The sequence below is a fragment of the Ascaphus truei genome, chromosome 3 (genome assembly GCF_040206685.1).
Source record: "Ascaphus truei isolate aAscTru1 chromosome 3, aAscTru1.hap1, whole genome shotgun sequence".
NCBI classification, from domain to species: Eukaryota; Metazoa; Chordata; class Amphibia; order Anura; family Ascaphidae; genus Ascaphus; species Ascaphus truei.
Genome location: NC_134485.1, coordinates 427,512,125 through 427,530,116, shown reverse-complemented (window position 1 = coordinate 427,530,116; position 17,992 = coordinate 427,512,125). Strand labels below are relative to the sequence as shown.

The window sequence follows — 17,992 nt, the reverse complement described above, 5'->3', positions numbered from 1 at the left end:
CGCAACAGCGCCACCGCAATTATACAACGCAACAGCGCCATCGCAATTATACAAATTATACAACGCAACAGCGCCATCGCAATTATACAACGCAACAGCGCCATCGCAATTATACAACGCAACAGCGCCATCGCAATTATACAACGCAACAGCGCCATCGCAATTATACAACGCAACAGCGCCACCGCAATTATACAACGCAACAGCGCCATCGCAATTATACAAATTATACAACGCAACAGCGCCACCGCAATTATACAACGCAACAGCGCCATCGCAATTATACAACGCAACAGCGCCACCGTAATTATACAACACAACAGCGCCACCGCAATTATACAACGCAACAGCGCCATCGCAATTATACAACGCAACAGCGCCACCGCAATTACACAACGCAACAGCGCCATCGCAATTACACAACGCAACAGCGCCACCGCAATTATACAACGCAACAGCGCAACCGCAATTATACAACGCAACAGCGCCACCGCAATTATACAACGCAACAGCGCCACCGCAATTATACAACGCAACAGCGCCATCGCAATTATACAACGCAACAGCGCCACCGCAATTATACAACGCAACAGCGCCACCGCAATTATACAACGCAACAGCGCCATCGCAATTATACAACGCAACAGCGCAACCGCAATTATACAACGCAACAGCGCCATCGCAATTATACAACGCAACAGCGCAACCGCAATTATACAACGCAACAGCGCCACCGCAATTATACAACGCAACAGCGCCATCGCAATTATACAACGCAACAGCGCCACCGCAATTATACAACACAACAGCGCCACCGCAATTATACAACGCAACAGCGCCACCGCAATTATACAACGCAACAGCGCCATCGCAATTATACAACGCAACAGCGCCATCGCAATTATACAACGCAACAGCGCCACCGCAATTATACAACGGAACAGCGCAACCGCAATTATACAACGCAACAGCGCAACCGCAATTATACAACACAACAGCGCAACCGCAATTATACAACGCAACAGCGCCACCGCAATTATACAACGCAACAGCGCCACCGCAATTATACAACGCAACAGCGCCACCGCAATTATCCAACACAACAGCGCCATCGCAATTATACAACGCAACAGCGCCACCGCAATTATACAACACAACAGCGCCACCACAATTATACAACGCAACAGCGCCACCGCAATTATACAACGCAACAGCGCCATCGCAATTATACAACGCAACAGCGCCATCGCAATTATACAACACAACAGAGCCATCGCAATTATACAACGCAACAGCGCCGTCGCAATTATACAACGCAACAGCGCCACCGCAATTATACAACGCAACAGCGCCACCGCAATTATCCAACGCAACAGCGCCATCGCAATTATACAACACAACAGCGCAACCGCAATTATACAACGCAACAGCGCCACCGCAATTATACAACGCAACAGCGCCACCACAATTATACAGCGCCATCGCAATTATACAACACAACAGCGCCATCGCAATTATACAACACAACAGCGCCATCGCAATTATACAACGCAACAGCGCCACCGCAATTATACAACACAACAGCGCCACCGCAATTATACAACACAACAGCGCCATCGCAATTATACAACGCAACAGCGCCATCGCAATTATACAACGCAACAGCGCCATCGCAATTATACAACGCAACAGCGCCATCGCAATTATACAACACAACAGCGCCACCGCAATTATACAACGCAACAGCGCCATCGCAATTATACAACGCAACAGCGCCATCGCAATTATACAACACAACAGCGCCATCGCAATTATACAACGCAACAGCGCAACCGCAATTATACAACACAACAGCGCCACCGCCATTATACAACGCAACAGCGCCATCGCAATTATACAACACAACAGCGCCATCGCAATTATACAACACAACAGCGCAACCGCAATTATACAACACAACAGCGCCATCGCAATTATACAACGCAACAGCGCCGCCGCAATTATACAACGCAACAGCGCCACCGCAATTATACAACGCAACAGCGCCATCGCAATTATACAACGCAACAGCGCCACCGCAATTATACAACACAACAGCGCCACCGCAATTATACAACGCAACAGCGCCACCGCAATTATACAACGCAACAGCGCCATCGCAATTATACAACGCAACAGCGCCACCGCAATTATACAACGCAACAGCGCCACCCCAATTATACAACGCAACAGCGCAACCGCAATTATACAACGCAACAGCGCCACCGCAATTATACAACGCAACAGCGCCACCACAATTATACAGCGCCATCGCAATTATACAACACAACAGCGCCATCGCAATTATACAACACAACAGCGCCATCGCAATTATACAACGCAACAGCGCCACCGCAATTATACAACACAACAGCGCCACCGCAATTATACAACGCAACAGCGCCATCGCAATTATACAACACAACAGCGCCACCGCAATTATACAACGCAACAGCGCCACCGCAATTATACAAGTATTTAAACTTTATACTTATTACCATATATGTTTTGTCAATTGGATGTAGCATTGGGCACCCCTGTCTTTTGTTGTATACATTTGCCACGCTCAGTAGCTCTCTTTTTAACATAAATATATATTCATGATGTGGTGGGTGTAGGAGTTTGAGCTAGCTGGGAATGTGTGTGTTGACCCAATATATGGTGCTGGGTAGGACTGGGCTTTAATTTACAGCATGTTCCCTGCCAGCCTGCAGGTGATTGCAAGGAGAATGCTTGATAGCTATCTCCGTACCCACAATCTTAGCGCTAAGAGACAGTGGGTGTGGATGCAGAATGGGAAGCGCAGTTCCTTTTCCCCTTCCACGCACACAGTGTGTGTGTGTTTTATGTCAGTGATACTATGTGGTACCTGTTTCTGCTGCTGCTTCTCCTCCCGCTTCCTTTCTAGTTGAGTTTCCCTCTCCGCTGCCTCCTTCTGCACACGCTCCTCCTCTTCTGCTTTAAGCTGAGCCTGCAGTTCGGCACAAGGAAGAGCGGAGACCCCAGGGAGGGCACATTAGTTACCACTGCATGGGATAAAGAGTCATTATACATGCAAAGTTCTGTTAACTATAACATCTTGGACAGAGGTTGGATTATAGGACTATTCTGGATCCAGGCTCACTTGTGGCAGGTGAGAAGATCCATGTAGCATAAACTCATTCCCCTTTTTAAAGCACACAAAGTCCTTCTATTTTCTTCAACTTTATTGCGAGGGGTTAACAAAAATATAAAAGTACTTGCATGTAGTTTATGGTAGGGAATGTCTCGTGAGGAGAAGTATCCTATTTGAAAGGTAGTGGCTTTTTTTATCAGGGGAAGGTAAAAAGGAATCCCTTTCTAAGGGAGCAGTGGAAGATGTGTCTACTCACTTTGTCTGCTGTTGAAAAGAGAGAGCACACTTTCCTTTCCAGACAGGAACAAGCCAAGAGGCATAACAATAACAGAGAAGGGCAGGGGGAGAGGGCTAAACCAATCTCAAAATATGAGCATTGGGAGGTTGCCAGGGCAACTGACTAGTGGCTGGTGGAAAAAGGTGATATGTATCAACTATGTTGAAATTTACACAGCAGCACTGACTGCCTGAACAGGGAAAACATGAAACTTTCCATGGGGAAAGCTGGCAGCTTGAGAGCAGAAAAAGTACACAGAAAATATACAATCCTGTATACAGCAAGTCATAAAAACAGATCGATGTAAACTAATAACACATGGGTCTAACAGATGCCAACTTTATGTTTGGTGGGTCCATGTGCATAAGATAAAGGTGTGCAGTCTGTGCAATCAGTAATGTGACTATGCCAGGATTACACTATACTTAGGATGTAATCTATTGACACCCTATAAATGGGGAATGTAATAGATGTTTAATGGCGATAACAATTCACAGTTGTCAGATCACCTAAAGGCATTCTCATTAATAATGTATAACGCCTACTAGACACTACTTTCAAGAAGAGAGTTATCGTACGTGAGTCCTTCGGAGCTAAAGCGGTCAGCACACTGTGCACAAAGCACAGATATAACCTTGCTCTGCCTGTGCTGAAAACACACGGTGAAATATACATGCTGAAAACACACGGTGAAATATACATGCTGAAAACACATGGTGAAATATACATGCTGAAAACACATGGTGAAATATACATGCTGAAAACACATGGTGAAATATACATGCTGAAAACACATGGTGAAATATACATGCTGAAAACACATGGTGAAATATACACAAAAAGGTTACAGATTGGCTTTTGATCTTGGTTCCGGTATCACCTTCTTTCCAGCTGTCCAAAAAATACTAACTATTCATTAACTGTCAACAGGGGCTCTTTATCAAAAAGTACCGCATCACAGGCAAATCTTGTTAGGAGTAATACATTAGATCAGGGGTGTGCAAACTTTTTTTGCTGCCCCCCCCCCATCGCCTGCTCTTCGCCGTTGTTGCACCCCCCTTACATCGCGCGTGGGAAGTCACGTGACCCGCAGCGTCATTCGACGTCACATTAGCTTGGCTACAGTGACGTCACATGACCCCGCATTACCATGGTCACGCGTCCTGAAGCCGGCTGAATCTCGGTAAGTAGAGGTTGCCGAGGCCTTGGCGATCCCCCGGCATTTAATTTAAATGCCTAGGGGAAGAGCGGGGGACCTCTGCAACTGCCCGTTCCCCCCCCCAAAAAAATATCACGCCCCCCCAGTTTGCGCACCGCTGCATTAGATGAGTCTACTGTACAACACCCTTTGGTCCATATGCACTAAAGGGTGTTGAGCTTTAGCACGTCTTAACTCGCATCCATTTAAATGGGAGATATGGTGTGCCAAAGTGTAGCACCATTTAGTGCATATGGGCCACTTTGAGGGGTTACACGCAGAGAAATAATATTTTGCAGGAAGAGATTGTGTTAAGCCCCGCCTCTCCTTAAGCTTGGCTCAGTTACATCTATTCTGACTTGGCCAGCCCAGTATCTTGCACCCGAGTTAAATTGCTATTCTGTGCAGTGATAAAATAATTAATTCCCTTTCTCCTCCGATGATATGTGCAAGGTTTCTCTTCTTCACAGAACAGCTGCGATACAAGTAACTGCCCCTTTCCACTAGTTGCACTGACGATCCTCCACGTGAGGGTGACAGTTCGGAGGGTTTTACCCACATCCCCCATGTGAATTCTCACCAATTTGTCATCCTCTCGTTTCCTTCTCATCCCCTCCAACTCTTTCTTTCTTTCAGCTCTCTGGGCCGCTCGTTCTTCCATGGCTAAAAATGGAACAACAAGTTTTCCAGTTACATCCCATATAACCGGGGGAAACGTACAATTCTGGCCATATAAATAAACATCAGCAGCGGGGCTCTAATTTACTATAAATTAGACCATTTACACTTAAAATAGCGCAGGCCTGACTGTGTTACTGATTCTCAAGACAAACATAAATAAATAAATTCTATATTTATGTGGGTGTGTGTGTCAAGAAACATCTTCTCAACTTTTCTTATTGCACATGACAGAAGGAAATGACCGTGATACACTGATATTAAAGAAACACATCCAAATGCATCAATTTATCATACATTTTAGGGATTAGCTCCTTAAATATAAAGCTTGGGAACACGTGTCCGTTTTGTGCGTGCCCTTGATCAATAGGATGAAATCCTCATAAAGTCCATTGCAGAGCAGTATCCTTATTACTTAATAACCTGTAACATGTGACCTCTAGATGACCTTAAAAGTGCTGCTTCACCTCCATCATATAGCAAAAGGCTAAATAGTTTGTTCACGAACGTAAATGAGAGTCATTGGAGTTTACCAATGGTCACTGAAGTAAATCAGCCTTAATAACGGTTAACGGGGTTGTAGTGAATATATCCTTTAGTTATATAGTGTAGAAATCCAGCATGGTTAAATCGCGCCACAGTGGTGTTACAGCCAGTCACATTTGTAGACAGACTGTCTTTATTTCATCTGTGATGTGCCCACAATCCCGTGCTCATGTTAGCCACACAAAGAACGGACAGAGACTTCTGATTGGTGGTCAGACCTCACAACCCCACCTGTTATTGCTGACACTAAAACATTAGCACAAAACCAGAGGGTTACAGTTTCGGTTCCCAGTAAGGCTGACACCAATCGTCCAAGGTAGACAACATGAGAACCAGCTGTATCCGACTCATAATAATGCGTGACTTAATAAACAGGAAAGTTATTTGGATAAAGAGTCCCTTCTGACAAATAGTGTCCCCTATTCTTCTTCTTTGTATATTGGTTCTGGTACATCCTTAATATCATTCATTAACTCTTGTGCTGCTATCTGGACCAACAATACTTTGCAGAGCAATATAATACTTGTAGTAACATTTAATCCATCATGCCCGCTGAGCTGTACCTTTTACCACTGGGTGGGGAGTTGCCATGTGACCTGCAGGTCTTCTATTGGTAGATACAGTACTTTGGGAAGGGCTCGAGTCTCTGCTCTCAAGGCGAACCAAGGGAAAGGACGAACTGGGAAGACACAACCCAAAGCCACAGCAAATGTAAAATGCAGTCCAAGGTTTATATAGCAATAAGATTAGATTGTGAGCTCCTCGGAGCAGGGACTCCTCTTCTACAATGTTACTTTTATGTCTGAAGCATTTATTCCCATGATCTGTTATTTATATGAATGTCACGTGTATTACGGCTGTGAAGCGCTCTGTACATTAATGGCGCTATATAAATAAAGACATCCATAGATAGCAAGGCAAAGACTTCACATTGGCCACTGCACCGTGGTACTGCGCACAGCTCCGTCACATGCAAGAAGCTTGTTAATAAAGCTGCCATAGTATATTAGCAACGGAGGTTCAAGTCACGCCGGACGGACAGATTTCTGACATAGAAAACAAGTGAGAACAATGATAGTTAAAGATGCGGAAGTTGATCTATCCCACTATACATGTTTGACATGACACTTATCCTATTGACAGCCCCCAATCCCAAGCTGGTGCACGCAGAGTATAAAATGGAGCTTCGCACAATAATACTTTTATAATAGATAAAACTACCTCTATTTGCATTGATTTTGCCCCATAATTGCATTGAGACAAAGACCCCAGAACCAAAAGTGGGTTACAACGCTGCTCCACGTAGACACTCAGGAGCTTGGTTTCCACCAGGCAATATCTGAAGACATGGGACTTCGTGGTGATGGCAGCTTTACGGTAAACCAATTATCTGATGCTTTATGGCAGAAGCTTATTTTGTTCTTTGCCAACATTACAAAATAACTGAACTAAATCTGTTTACTTTACAAATAAACTATGATAATAATAATAATTTGTATCACAGGCTTGGAACCCCTACTCCATTACATAAAGCAGATTTTAGGGACATCATCCATAAACCATCTCCACTGACACAAATTGTATGAAGTGTGCTGGTATTTCATAGAGGCTCTCGGGCTGTGCTGGGTTCATATTGGGATATTGAACCATTGTGTTAACGTGACTACAGAACCCATTTGAAGAAGTTCGTCTTGAATGCTAGTCTAGGTCTCGGGGGAATAGAAAATACTACTGTATGTAACTAGGACATGTGTGGCTCAGGGCAGCCAAAGACCATCTTGCATGAGGGATGGAAACGTTTAAAGGCGCAGTCACATGGCTAAAGAATTTGGAGTTTTTCTATTTTAAGGAAACATGCAAAAACATTTTTTTACAGGGCTCTTAAAATGGCTACCATTCAAATAACAAAACCTTTCCTACATATCAGTTATAAATCACTGCAACCTTAACATCCCGGATGCATGTGATCATCATTTAAGTACAAGCCATTACTAGTACCAAAAGCAGCACAGACGGCATGGTATATTCTGCCATATCCGGCGTCCTGCTTTCCAGTAGCAGCTCTCAACCCTACAAACCCAACACTATTACATCCCCTGTGTCCCTTATATAGTCCAAAAACGTGTTGCACAAACAGCCTTTTCTTTGCCTTTTCCACCCCGATCACACTGATTTTTTTTCTTTTTAAATCCTCCACTAATATTGTGGGAAATATTGCAAATCCTCTTCAGTGATCATGTTCTGAAAACGGCGTCACGGCTCCGCCCTGGTGGCAGTGCTGCTGCGTTCCTCCCTGGGGTAGGTCTCCAGCTCCTCTATCCCCTTTTATGAGAGCAGCTGGCAGTGTATATTCTCCGATGTAGGGTATTGTGATGTGCGCAGTTAACACACTGCGATTAAATATACAAAAGCTCTTCAACACATTTGAAGCTACTGTTATAGATGGTGGAGGTGTTATATAGGGGTTACACATTATTGTAACCCCAGACTATGTTGCTAAGTGAAGGAGTAGCGTAGAAGTAAATGTCTTTGAAGTGGGTGAACAAGGTTTGGTCCCATTGTCAGTGCTCTATCGCCCCGTGCCTCTAACAAATATTAGATTGTAAGCTGTTTGGGACAGGGACTCGTGCCTCTGAATTATGTGTACAGCTCTGAGCACAATGTCAGCTCCACATAAAAAAATAAACAAAATGTATATATTCCAGATGCCCACTCTCTAAATATCTAAATGTCAGTGAGGATCTTACACGAGGGACGCCTCACAACTTCAATGTGCTGGTATAAAGCTGATTCTGCTATACCAGCACTCATTATAAACATACCACAGCTCAGGGAGTAATTATCCCATTCCCACAAAGGGATGTTAAACCATAAGGCACCTTCATATCCCATTCAAATCAATGGGTGGGGTTTCTTGTGACTTATCGCTGCTTGGTAACTATGCCCCAAAGACTTGCATTAGTACTTTAACCCTGTAAGGACTCAGTCTCACTTCAGGGTATCTTGTGCTACACTTGTGAAGAAAATATGTCAAATATATATACATCCATTTTCCCCCCTAATCACAAACTTCCCAGGGGTTTAGAAAATCAGACCCCAAAAAATAGACACAAAATACATTTTGTTGACTGACGTAAATTGGGCAAAATTTAGGACAAGTGAATTTTCCACGAAATCTCAGCCCAATCACTTCAATATTTGTATCTCGAGGGCGTGACCTCTAGTTAAACCCTGAAGAAGTCCTGTGCGCGGATATTCTGTGGGAGTCTGTCATGACTTTTTGAAGTTACTGTAGGTTGATGATAAGTCGTATCTGAAGCCATGGAGTAAACATTTAAAGGTGGGATTGGGGCTTAAAAGGTGCAATCCTGGCTATGCGCGATTTTTTTCTTTTTAAATATTATCAAAATGTAACTTACAATGATATCTTTTTTTTTTTTTTTTTAACCAAAATGATTACTTTTAAGGTTAAGTAGCTGGCGACTTATTAAAACCATTTCACTTAATTATGGGGCGCGAGGTCCTTTCTTAAAATACGGCAAACGTTATCCCTCTGGTGCATTATGGTTGGATATATTGTGATATTCTGCACCGTTACCACCATTAATTCCTATAAAACTCGGCTATGCTACATTGTAACGTGATGTGTTATCTGACGAACAATGTCGCATGCTACATCTGCGCATAGACCGTCCTAAAGCTCCATTTCATTTAGAAGCACATTATTGGATGGCGGCTTTCAGCGGTGAGCCAATCACTTGTACCTGGGAGCGCCCGCGTGCTTTGCAGCTGAAGGTCCCTCTGTCACCCGGTCACTTCCTTTGCTGCACATTTGCTTGTGATGAGGAGCATGATTGGACAGCTCTGCAGTGACAGCGGAGGCTCGCTTCGCTTCCTGCTTCGAAATCATCAGTCTCTGGTTCTCCATCAGCCCCAAGATCATCTCCTTCTGCTCCTGCAGCTGCCTCTTCTGCTCGTCTATCAGCTGCTGCTGGAAGACGTTCCGGTTCTCAAAGTTCTCCCCGTAAGGAGGGGTCCTTTTTCGGGCGCCAGAGTGGTGTCCCTCAGTGACGTTGGAGGCCTGCAGACGGTGTTTAGCCAGCTCTGTCGCGGTCAGAGCTGCGTGTTGGCGCGTGACCTGCCAAGCGTGCTTGGGAACCTTTGTTGGGTGAACATGCGTGTTCCTATCCAAGGCAACAGGTGCCTGAGATCTGACGTCAACTGCCCCACCACCTTCTACCTGCAAATAGATTAGGGAGGTGGCATTAGGGCATATGCAAAGTAAGCTAGAGGGAACCCCAATTACTTTCTTGAAGCACAGGTTAAACTCTTTCAAATCTTCTTTACTTCGTGTATCTTGTTTATAGAGAAAATAATACCTTAATGAAATGATAGATCTGTATTTTGTGCTCAAGGTGGCATTTTCTTAAGTAATTTACTGAAAATCTAAAATGAGACTCCCTACTAATTACTTTGATCCTTGCTTCTTCGCATGTCTGGTCCTCTTTGGCACGGACAGCAACAGTACCTGATGGTAACACTAAACTCCTGAATACGGTATTAACACATTGTGGTTAAAGTCCCTGAATGGAAGTAACATTGTCCTAGCCCTAAGGGCTTAGTCATGTGACTTTGCTTCAATTCCTGACCATCAGCCATTCTCTGGGCTTAAGGAAGCTTTTAATGCTTCGAAGCCCTGCTACTTCATCTAAATACCTTGTAACACCCCTCAAAAAAAACAAACCCCTATATGCTAAATGTGCAATCCCATGTACTCAGGTAGACAACAAGCATTTGTAAAGAATGTAACAGTCGAATTAGCGTCCCTAACCAAATATAGCTATGGTAACAGGAAACATTACATTTTTAATTTCTCAGGGGCCTCTGAATGGGGAAGTGTTTGTCAATGAAGTGTTAAAAGTTCCACGCAACTCATTTTAAAAACATTATTGCCGAATGTTTGCGTTAAAAAATAAGGATTTTTTATTTTTTTTTTTTTTTTTTACTAAAAATGAAAGAAATGTAGGTTGTAAAATACAGTTTTTGGACACCCCGTGCCATAGAATATCATTGACCTTAACCACATGGAACCACTGGGCAGGTGCGCAGAGAGGACAAGTCTGGGGTGTGTGTTACCCGTTGCTCCCTGCTTGGAGGACTCCCCACTTTTCTCTGATCTTTGCCAGTCTCTTTGGGGGCCCCTAGCGATACGGCTGCATCTAGTAGGGCCGCCATCTTCCTCTTGGTCTCCTCTTTCTGCGCCTCCAGCTCTCTCTTCTCCTTCTCTGCTCGACTCCAGTGCTGCCACTCCACCAAGCAAAGACGCAGGAGCCTCCGGCGATCGCTCTCCAGCGCCAGCTGCTGCTTCCTGGGGGAAAATACATTGAGAGCTGCCTTATAACGAAGTCACTTTGGAGGAACCTGTGACGTTGTCCTGCTAACACATATCCCATCAATCGAAGAGGGTCTTGGTTTGCCTCATCCTTCCTTTCAGTTTCATTTGGCTTCCCAGCCTAGATTTACCCAGCGGACTCAACCCATTTAACGGCATGTTAACCCAAGACAAGGCCGTTAATCCAGTTTTGCCCCTGTTAAAATGTTTGGCGTTAACCCATTTGCTTTTAGAAGGGTCAACAACATAATGCTCCTCGCACGGTCACAAACCACTTTGGGGAGTTGTCAGGAACGTAGGGAGGACGAATAGTGTCAAATCATTGTAAGGAGCTGGCCCTCAATACCTGAAGGCCCCGGGTAACCCCATACACACCGCTTGATCATTTAGGCCGCGTCCACGCTAGGACGCACACTTGCACAACATCACGCGCGCCTAGCGATCTGTGGCTTGTGTTCCACAGCGATGGGGAGGGGTGCCGGGGGTCTGTCTATGATGAGCCGTTTGCCCTCATTGGCTGAACCGCTCACACGACCCGGCAGTCGCGAGACAAAACAAAAAAAAAATTCTCACGGAAAACCAGCCGCGCCGCCACTCGTGTGTGCGCGCTCTATGGACGCTCCCATAGACTTTAATGTGTTTGGTCTAAGCATGGATGCGGCCTGAGCTCTTCATCTAATCCGCGTGTAACAGGATAATAACCACTTCATTACTTCTTTTTACCCTCTACATTTGGATGCTCCCATTTAGACCGCAATATTTTGCCTCGGTGGTGGCTGCATGATTGCCTGTGAAGTACATCGGCGCAGTGCTTTTGGAATTGAACCCCCCCTTTCTAAACCTATACATGTCTGTCTGCCCTGGCACTGATACCTATTCTGATCTCTCAAGTCCATCTCCATTTTCTGGGTCTCCCGCTCCAGCTTCCTGGACCACACGTGGTCCCTCCAGGCCCGAAACACCAGCAGCTGGTGCTTCCAATCCGATAGAGCCCTGGCCTTGCCCATCTTCATCCTGCGCTCCAGGATCGTCTTATACCAGGCAGAGAAATACTTCTGGAGGCACTGCGGAGAAACAGGACAGGGGAGAAGTCATCAGCAGCCATCCAACCGGCCACCTCTGAGGTCAAGTGATGGGAAACACGTCCATTCAATGGAATGCCCTACCCCTAAATATCAGACTAGCCCCCTCTCTCTCCACCTTTAAGACCCACCTGCTTAAGGAAGCATATGAGTAGCTCCGTGGCTGATACTATACACCTGATACAGAAACCTTGGTCCCCTGCAGACGCACTTACCAGAACACCTTCCTACTGTCTCTGTAGGTTCTTCCTACCTACCAATTAGATTGTAAGCTCTTCGGAGCAGGGTCCTCTTTTCCTAAATGTTACTTTTATGTCTGAAGCGCTTCCCTGCAGTAGCTGGGAAATAAGGCAATTTGAATAGGCAAGTTACTCAACAAGACTGTAACAATGGTATTTGGGACCAAGACTACATTTTTAAAGCTTCCAGCGACTGAGCTCCAGATTAGAACCAACGCCAACACCACCCTAACTCCTGTCACTAGTTTTAAATACCTGGGCTTATGGTTTGACTCCCACTTAACATTCGGGATGCACATTGATATCCTGACAACCAAGACCTAAGCCAAACTAGGGGTACTTTACAGGAACAAATCCTCCCTAAGTCTCCTGGTCAGAAAGCGTATCGCACAGCAGATGCTAATGCCAATTATTGACTATGGAGACGTAGTATATGGCTCGGCACCTCAAACCCACCTTAGCAAACTTGACACCCTCTACAATTCAATTTGTCGTTTTGTTCTCCAATGCAACTACAACACACATCACTGCGAAATGCTCAAAGAACTAGATTGGTCATCACTAGAGTCTAGGTGCAAAGTTCACCTTTTCTGTCTTGCCTTTAAATTCTTCATGGGCAAGCTACCCAGCTACCTGAACAAGCTCCTCACCCCAAACACTAGCAGCACTCATCACCTGAGATCAGACGCCAAAAGACTGTTCATGGTCCCAAGGCTCAACAAAGTATCTGGCCGTTCCTCCTTCTCCTACCGAGCACCCCATAACTGGAACAACCTACCAGAGACTCTCACATCCACCACCAGTTTAAGTTCTTTCAAATCTAAGGCTGTCTCTCACACTTTAATCTTGTCTGTAACTGTTTCATACGCCCATAATATATATTTCTTTAACTGTGCACACAATGTCTTGTATATAATGTATACCCTGTTCATTTATGTAACTGTATTTGTAACCATGTATTATTTGTCTTACTCTGTGCCCAGGACATACTTGAAAACGAGAGGTAACTCTCACTGTATTACTTCCTGGTAAAATATTTTATAAATAAATAAATAAATAAACTCAATATAAATATGCAAATGAGGTCATTTCTCTGGTATCTCGGGTACCCCCCCATGTGTTGCATAGAGGAGTGTTTGTTGGAGGTATACAAGTCAATTGGGTAATAGGACTCTGATACTCTTGCTCTGACCCAGAGTCACTAAGCTTTAGCATGCCTTAAACTCCTATTCGAGTGAATCTGGGCCTCTGAACTTGTAAAGAAAAACACCTTCTCAAACTCTGAAGACACAAGGTGTCCCCGAAATTCCAATGTTTGGGGCTTAAAAGTTCTAGAGAACTAAAAGACAAAAAAGAAGTTGCAAGTCACCCTTGTGCAAGTTTGCACATCTGTACGTGTGACGTTGGACGAGCAAACTCTCACCTTGTGGTTCTCTGCATAAACCTGGCAGAGACGCTCCTGGATCCTGGCCCGTCTCCCGCGCTCTTCTTCCTGGCCGTCTGTCTGCGGCAGGATTCTCTCCGTCGGCTTCCTGGCCTTTTCCATCTCCTGCCTTTTCCACTCACTGCAAAGAGAACCCGTTGGGGGCCCGGACATTGTTTCCCTTTCCGCATGCGCTGGACGGATGGGCTCATCTCAGAAACAGGCGCTTCCGCACCATCGTGGCGGGCAAAGCCAACGGTGTCTACTAGGACAATGGGACGTTGTGCAGCCTCCATGCGCTGAAGCTGAATGTATCTCCTAATGCCGGGGGCAGGGAATGGATGACAGGGGGTGTCTTATCGATACACTTCCTGCTATTTAGTTTACTCTGTTTACTGCGATACACAGAATACAGGTGTGGATGGATTATTTGCTATGATCCAATCCTGGAATTCTAATACTCCACGATTTTAGACTGGAGAGGTCAGTACGATAGAAAGAAAAAAAGGGGGTAGAATCTGCTCAAGACTAGTTACTCCAATTAGATGTCGTGTTTAATTAACAAAAATAGAATGATCAGGAGACCAGCCGCCCCTGACAAAAACTAAAACTCACCAGCAAAAAATGATAAAAAAAAACCTTTATTAGAGGTATATAGGAGTATACTCCTTGAGAAAGAGCAGTTGTTGCTTGAAACGCGTGGGAGGTTTCTTTTTTGTCTGTGGATCAGTATCCGTTTTATGTAGTCTAATAAAGGTTTATCATTTTTTGCTGGTGAGTTTTGGTTTGTCAGGGGCGGCTGATCTTCTGATCATTCTATTTTTGTTGTGCTTCACCGATCGGAGAGACGCCATGGAGGGACGCTGAACACCTCGTCAGGTGCACCGCGAAGCCAGGAGGCAAGGGGAACTGTACTAATGGTGACTATATGGCATACTCCAAACCGGATAGCTTTAGGAACAGGGTATCCATTGCAGCTGCAGCAGATTTGCTGTGGGTGATTGTCTTTCCATTGGTTTGACTGTCGGACAGTGCGGGTCTGCCCTCGATTTCACCCCTATATTACCACCTTACTAGGCATGTTATAACTCCGTATATGCTCTGTTTATAATTCACATTACCAGTGTTCGACAAACCTATACATTTGCTCGCCCCGGGCGAGTGGATTTAACCCCCGGGCGAGTAAATATTGGCCCAAGCAGCACACGTTTGGTACTAGGTGGCGAGTAGATTTTTTTGTGTGGCGAGTAGATTTTTTGGTGATTTGTCAACCACTGCACATTACATTGGATTAGGCATTGTTTGCCGTTTGCTGTTAGTTAGCTCCTTTAGAGCTTATAGACAGATTTCGTGCTTCTGTAGTTTTTAATTAGTATGCTAAATCCCTTTACTCCTCGCCGGCGGTTGTGAGGAGGTGCATGTCATCAAAAATATATACACAACAGAACACAGGTACCTATTATTAAAGAGGCACTCTAGTGAAAAACTAGCGTCAAGATAATCAAAAGTTATTTTTTTTTAAACTTATTATCACCGGCTGTCTTTGTAACTCTCCCAACATACCACTTAGATTGTAAGCTCTCCGGGGCAGGGATTTCCTTTCTTATTGTCTGACTTTGCTGCTCTAATTGTATTATTATAATTCCCTGTACTGTATTGTCTTTTTAAAGCGCTGAGTACACTGTCAGGGCTATATAAATAAAGACATACATACATCTTGACATTACATGCCTTCACTTGCGTGCGTCTTTAGTGAACAGATGCCTTTGTTCTGTTGGGTATATATTTTTAACATGATAGTAAACTGTTTTTCCACAAGTTAGTATGAATAAGTGGATTGATGATAACATTTAGCTTTTAATGCCATCATTATTATATAGCATTAAAAGCTACGTTTTTTCAGCCACCCACTTACGCATACTACTTTCTGGGTATTGTGTACAAACAATAAGGGTCTTCACACGAACCTATTTCTTTTTGGGGCGAATATTTTTTCCGTTTTGATATAGCGACTTCCCCTAATGCCCCTACCTGTTAGCCTGAGGTTGATGCAAGTTTTTTTTTTTTTTAAATGTTGTATGATTTGCACACGTTATAACAATTTACACACGGGGTGGTGTCAGAAACAATAAAAACATTTGTATTTTTTAGGAGTAGGTCATGCTCAGGGGCAAGATACTAGCATTATTTCAGTTAAACGCCTATAAGCCTCTGAGAGGATCGCTCATTTAACTTTTGGAGTTTGTAGTGTCTCAGTGTTCTGTACATAGATTATGTATGTATGTATCTATGTATGTATGTATGTATGTACAGTATGTACAAGAGGTTTGCTTCAGAGTTGGATGTTTCCCTGCGTGGCACGACTACCGTTCCCCTGTACGACACAACTATTGATACCCTGTATGGCCCGGCTACTGGCCTCCTGTGTGGTACGGCTATCGGTCCTCATGGTTTTCGATGCACTACTATCGAGTCTTGTTCCAATGCCCAGACCATACAGTGCTTCCATCCTGGCTCACACTTACATCTTTCTTGCTTCCCCCATGACCTTCCTGCGCTCGCTCATTTCCTTGCGTAGCTTCACCACCTCTCTCTGGATGTCCTCCTCTTCCTTCTTGGTCTTCAGACCTTTCTTCTTGGTCTCCTCCTGCACCAGCAGCTGGGCCTGGGACAGGGCAGACTTTTTCAGGGCCCTCTCCTGCCGCTGCTTCTCCAGCGCCTTCTGACGCTTGGCACGGTTCTCTTTTACCTAAACGGGTGATGTTACAGCAGAGACATTACGTAAATTGACATCCATTAGAGACTGGAAATCAGGTATATTACTATTAAAAGGACACCATGGGTGATCTGTAGAAAGATATTAAAAATACCACGTTCTTAATTTAATTGGGTCTACACTACGTTTATGAGACATGCTAAGCAAGTGCAGTCATTTTTATGCAGATCGTTAGGAAGTTGAGTTTACATGAAGACAATTTCCGCTCACAGAACATGGTAATAAAATGACAGATGCAGATTATATATATATATATATATACTAGCTGAGAGACCCGGCGTTGCCCGGGATGTAATGTTCCCGTTCCTCTCTCTCCTCCCCCCTCTCTCTGTTTGTCCCCCATTCACATCAATCCAGTCCCCCCCCTCCCTCCCTCCTTTACAGCTTCATGTAGCGTGTGTGCGTCAGTCACTGTGTGTTTGCTCGCGCGTCAGTGAGTCTGAGGCAGAAACACAAACACACACAGACTGACTGACGCACACACAGTCAGTGTGTGCCTCAGTCAGTGTGTGCGTGCGTCAGTCAGGCTTTGTGTGCGCGTCAGTCAGTGTGTGCGTGCGTGCGGCAGTCAGTCAGTGTGTGCGCGCGGGGCGTCAAAGGCAGGGGGGGGCGTCAAAGGCAGGGGGGGGCGTCAAAGGGAGGGGGGGGGCGTCAAAGGGAGGGGGGGGGGCGTCAAAGGAGGGGGGGGGGGCGTCAAAGGGAGGGGGGGGGGCGTCAAAGGGAGGGGGGGGCGTCAAAGGGAGGGGGGGGCGTCAAAGGGAGGGGGGGGGGCGTCAAAGGGAGGGGGGGGGGCGTCAAAGGGAGGGGGGGGGGCGTCAAAGGGAGGGGGGGGGCGTCAAAGGAGGGGGGGGGCGTCAAAGGGAGGGGGGGGGGGCGTCAAAGGAGGGGGGGGGCGTCAAAGGGAGGGGGGGGGCGTCAAAGGGAGGGGGGGGGCGTCAAAGGGAGGGGGGGGGCGTCAAAGGGAGGGGGGGGCGTCAAAGGGAGGGGGGGGTTGTCAAAGGGAGGGGGGGGCGTCAAAGGGAGGGGGGGGGCGTCAAAGGGAGGGGGGGGGCGTCAAAGGGAGGGGGGGGCGTCAAAGGGAGGGGGGGGGCGTCAAAGGGAGGGGGGGGGCGTCAAAGGGAGGGGGGGGGGCGTAAAAGGGAGGGGGGGGGCGTCAAAGGGAGGGGGGGGCGTCAAAGGGAGGGGGGGGGGCGCCTCAAAGGCATGGATTCCTCCCCCTGCATTTCA

The 17,992-nt window shown here is 45.7% G+C and overlaps 1 protein-coding gene across 1 annotated transcript in view; it reads right to left on the bottom strand.

The window, feature by feature from the left end:
- The window catches only part of CCDC191 (coiled-coil domain containing 191), a 49,087-nt gene that overhangs the window by 15,683 nt on the left and 15,412 nt on the right, over nt 1-17,992 (bottom strand). The window contains exons 6-13 of the mRNA XM_075592840.1: nt 16,515-16,738; nt 13,990-14,131; nt 12,119-12,309; nt 10,990-11,221; nt 9,618-10,093; nt 6,417-6,532; nt 5,210-5,292; nt 2,909-3,010 (exon numbers count right to left, since the gene is read on the bottom strand). Of these exons, the coding sequence (XP_075448955.1) occupies nt 2,909-3,010; nt 5,210-5,292; nt 6,417-6,532; nt 9,618-10,093; nt 10,990-11,221; nt 12,119-12,309; nt 13,990-14,131; nt 16,515-16,738 (1,566 nt within the window). The remainder of the gene's footprint in view (nt 1-2,908; nt 3,011-5,209; nt 5,293-6,416; nt 6,533-9,617; nt 10,094-10,989; nt 11,222-12,118; nt 12,310-13,989; nt 14,132-16,514; nt 16,739-17,992) is intronic.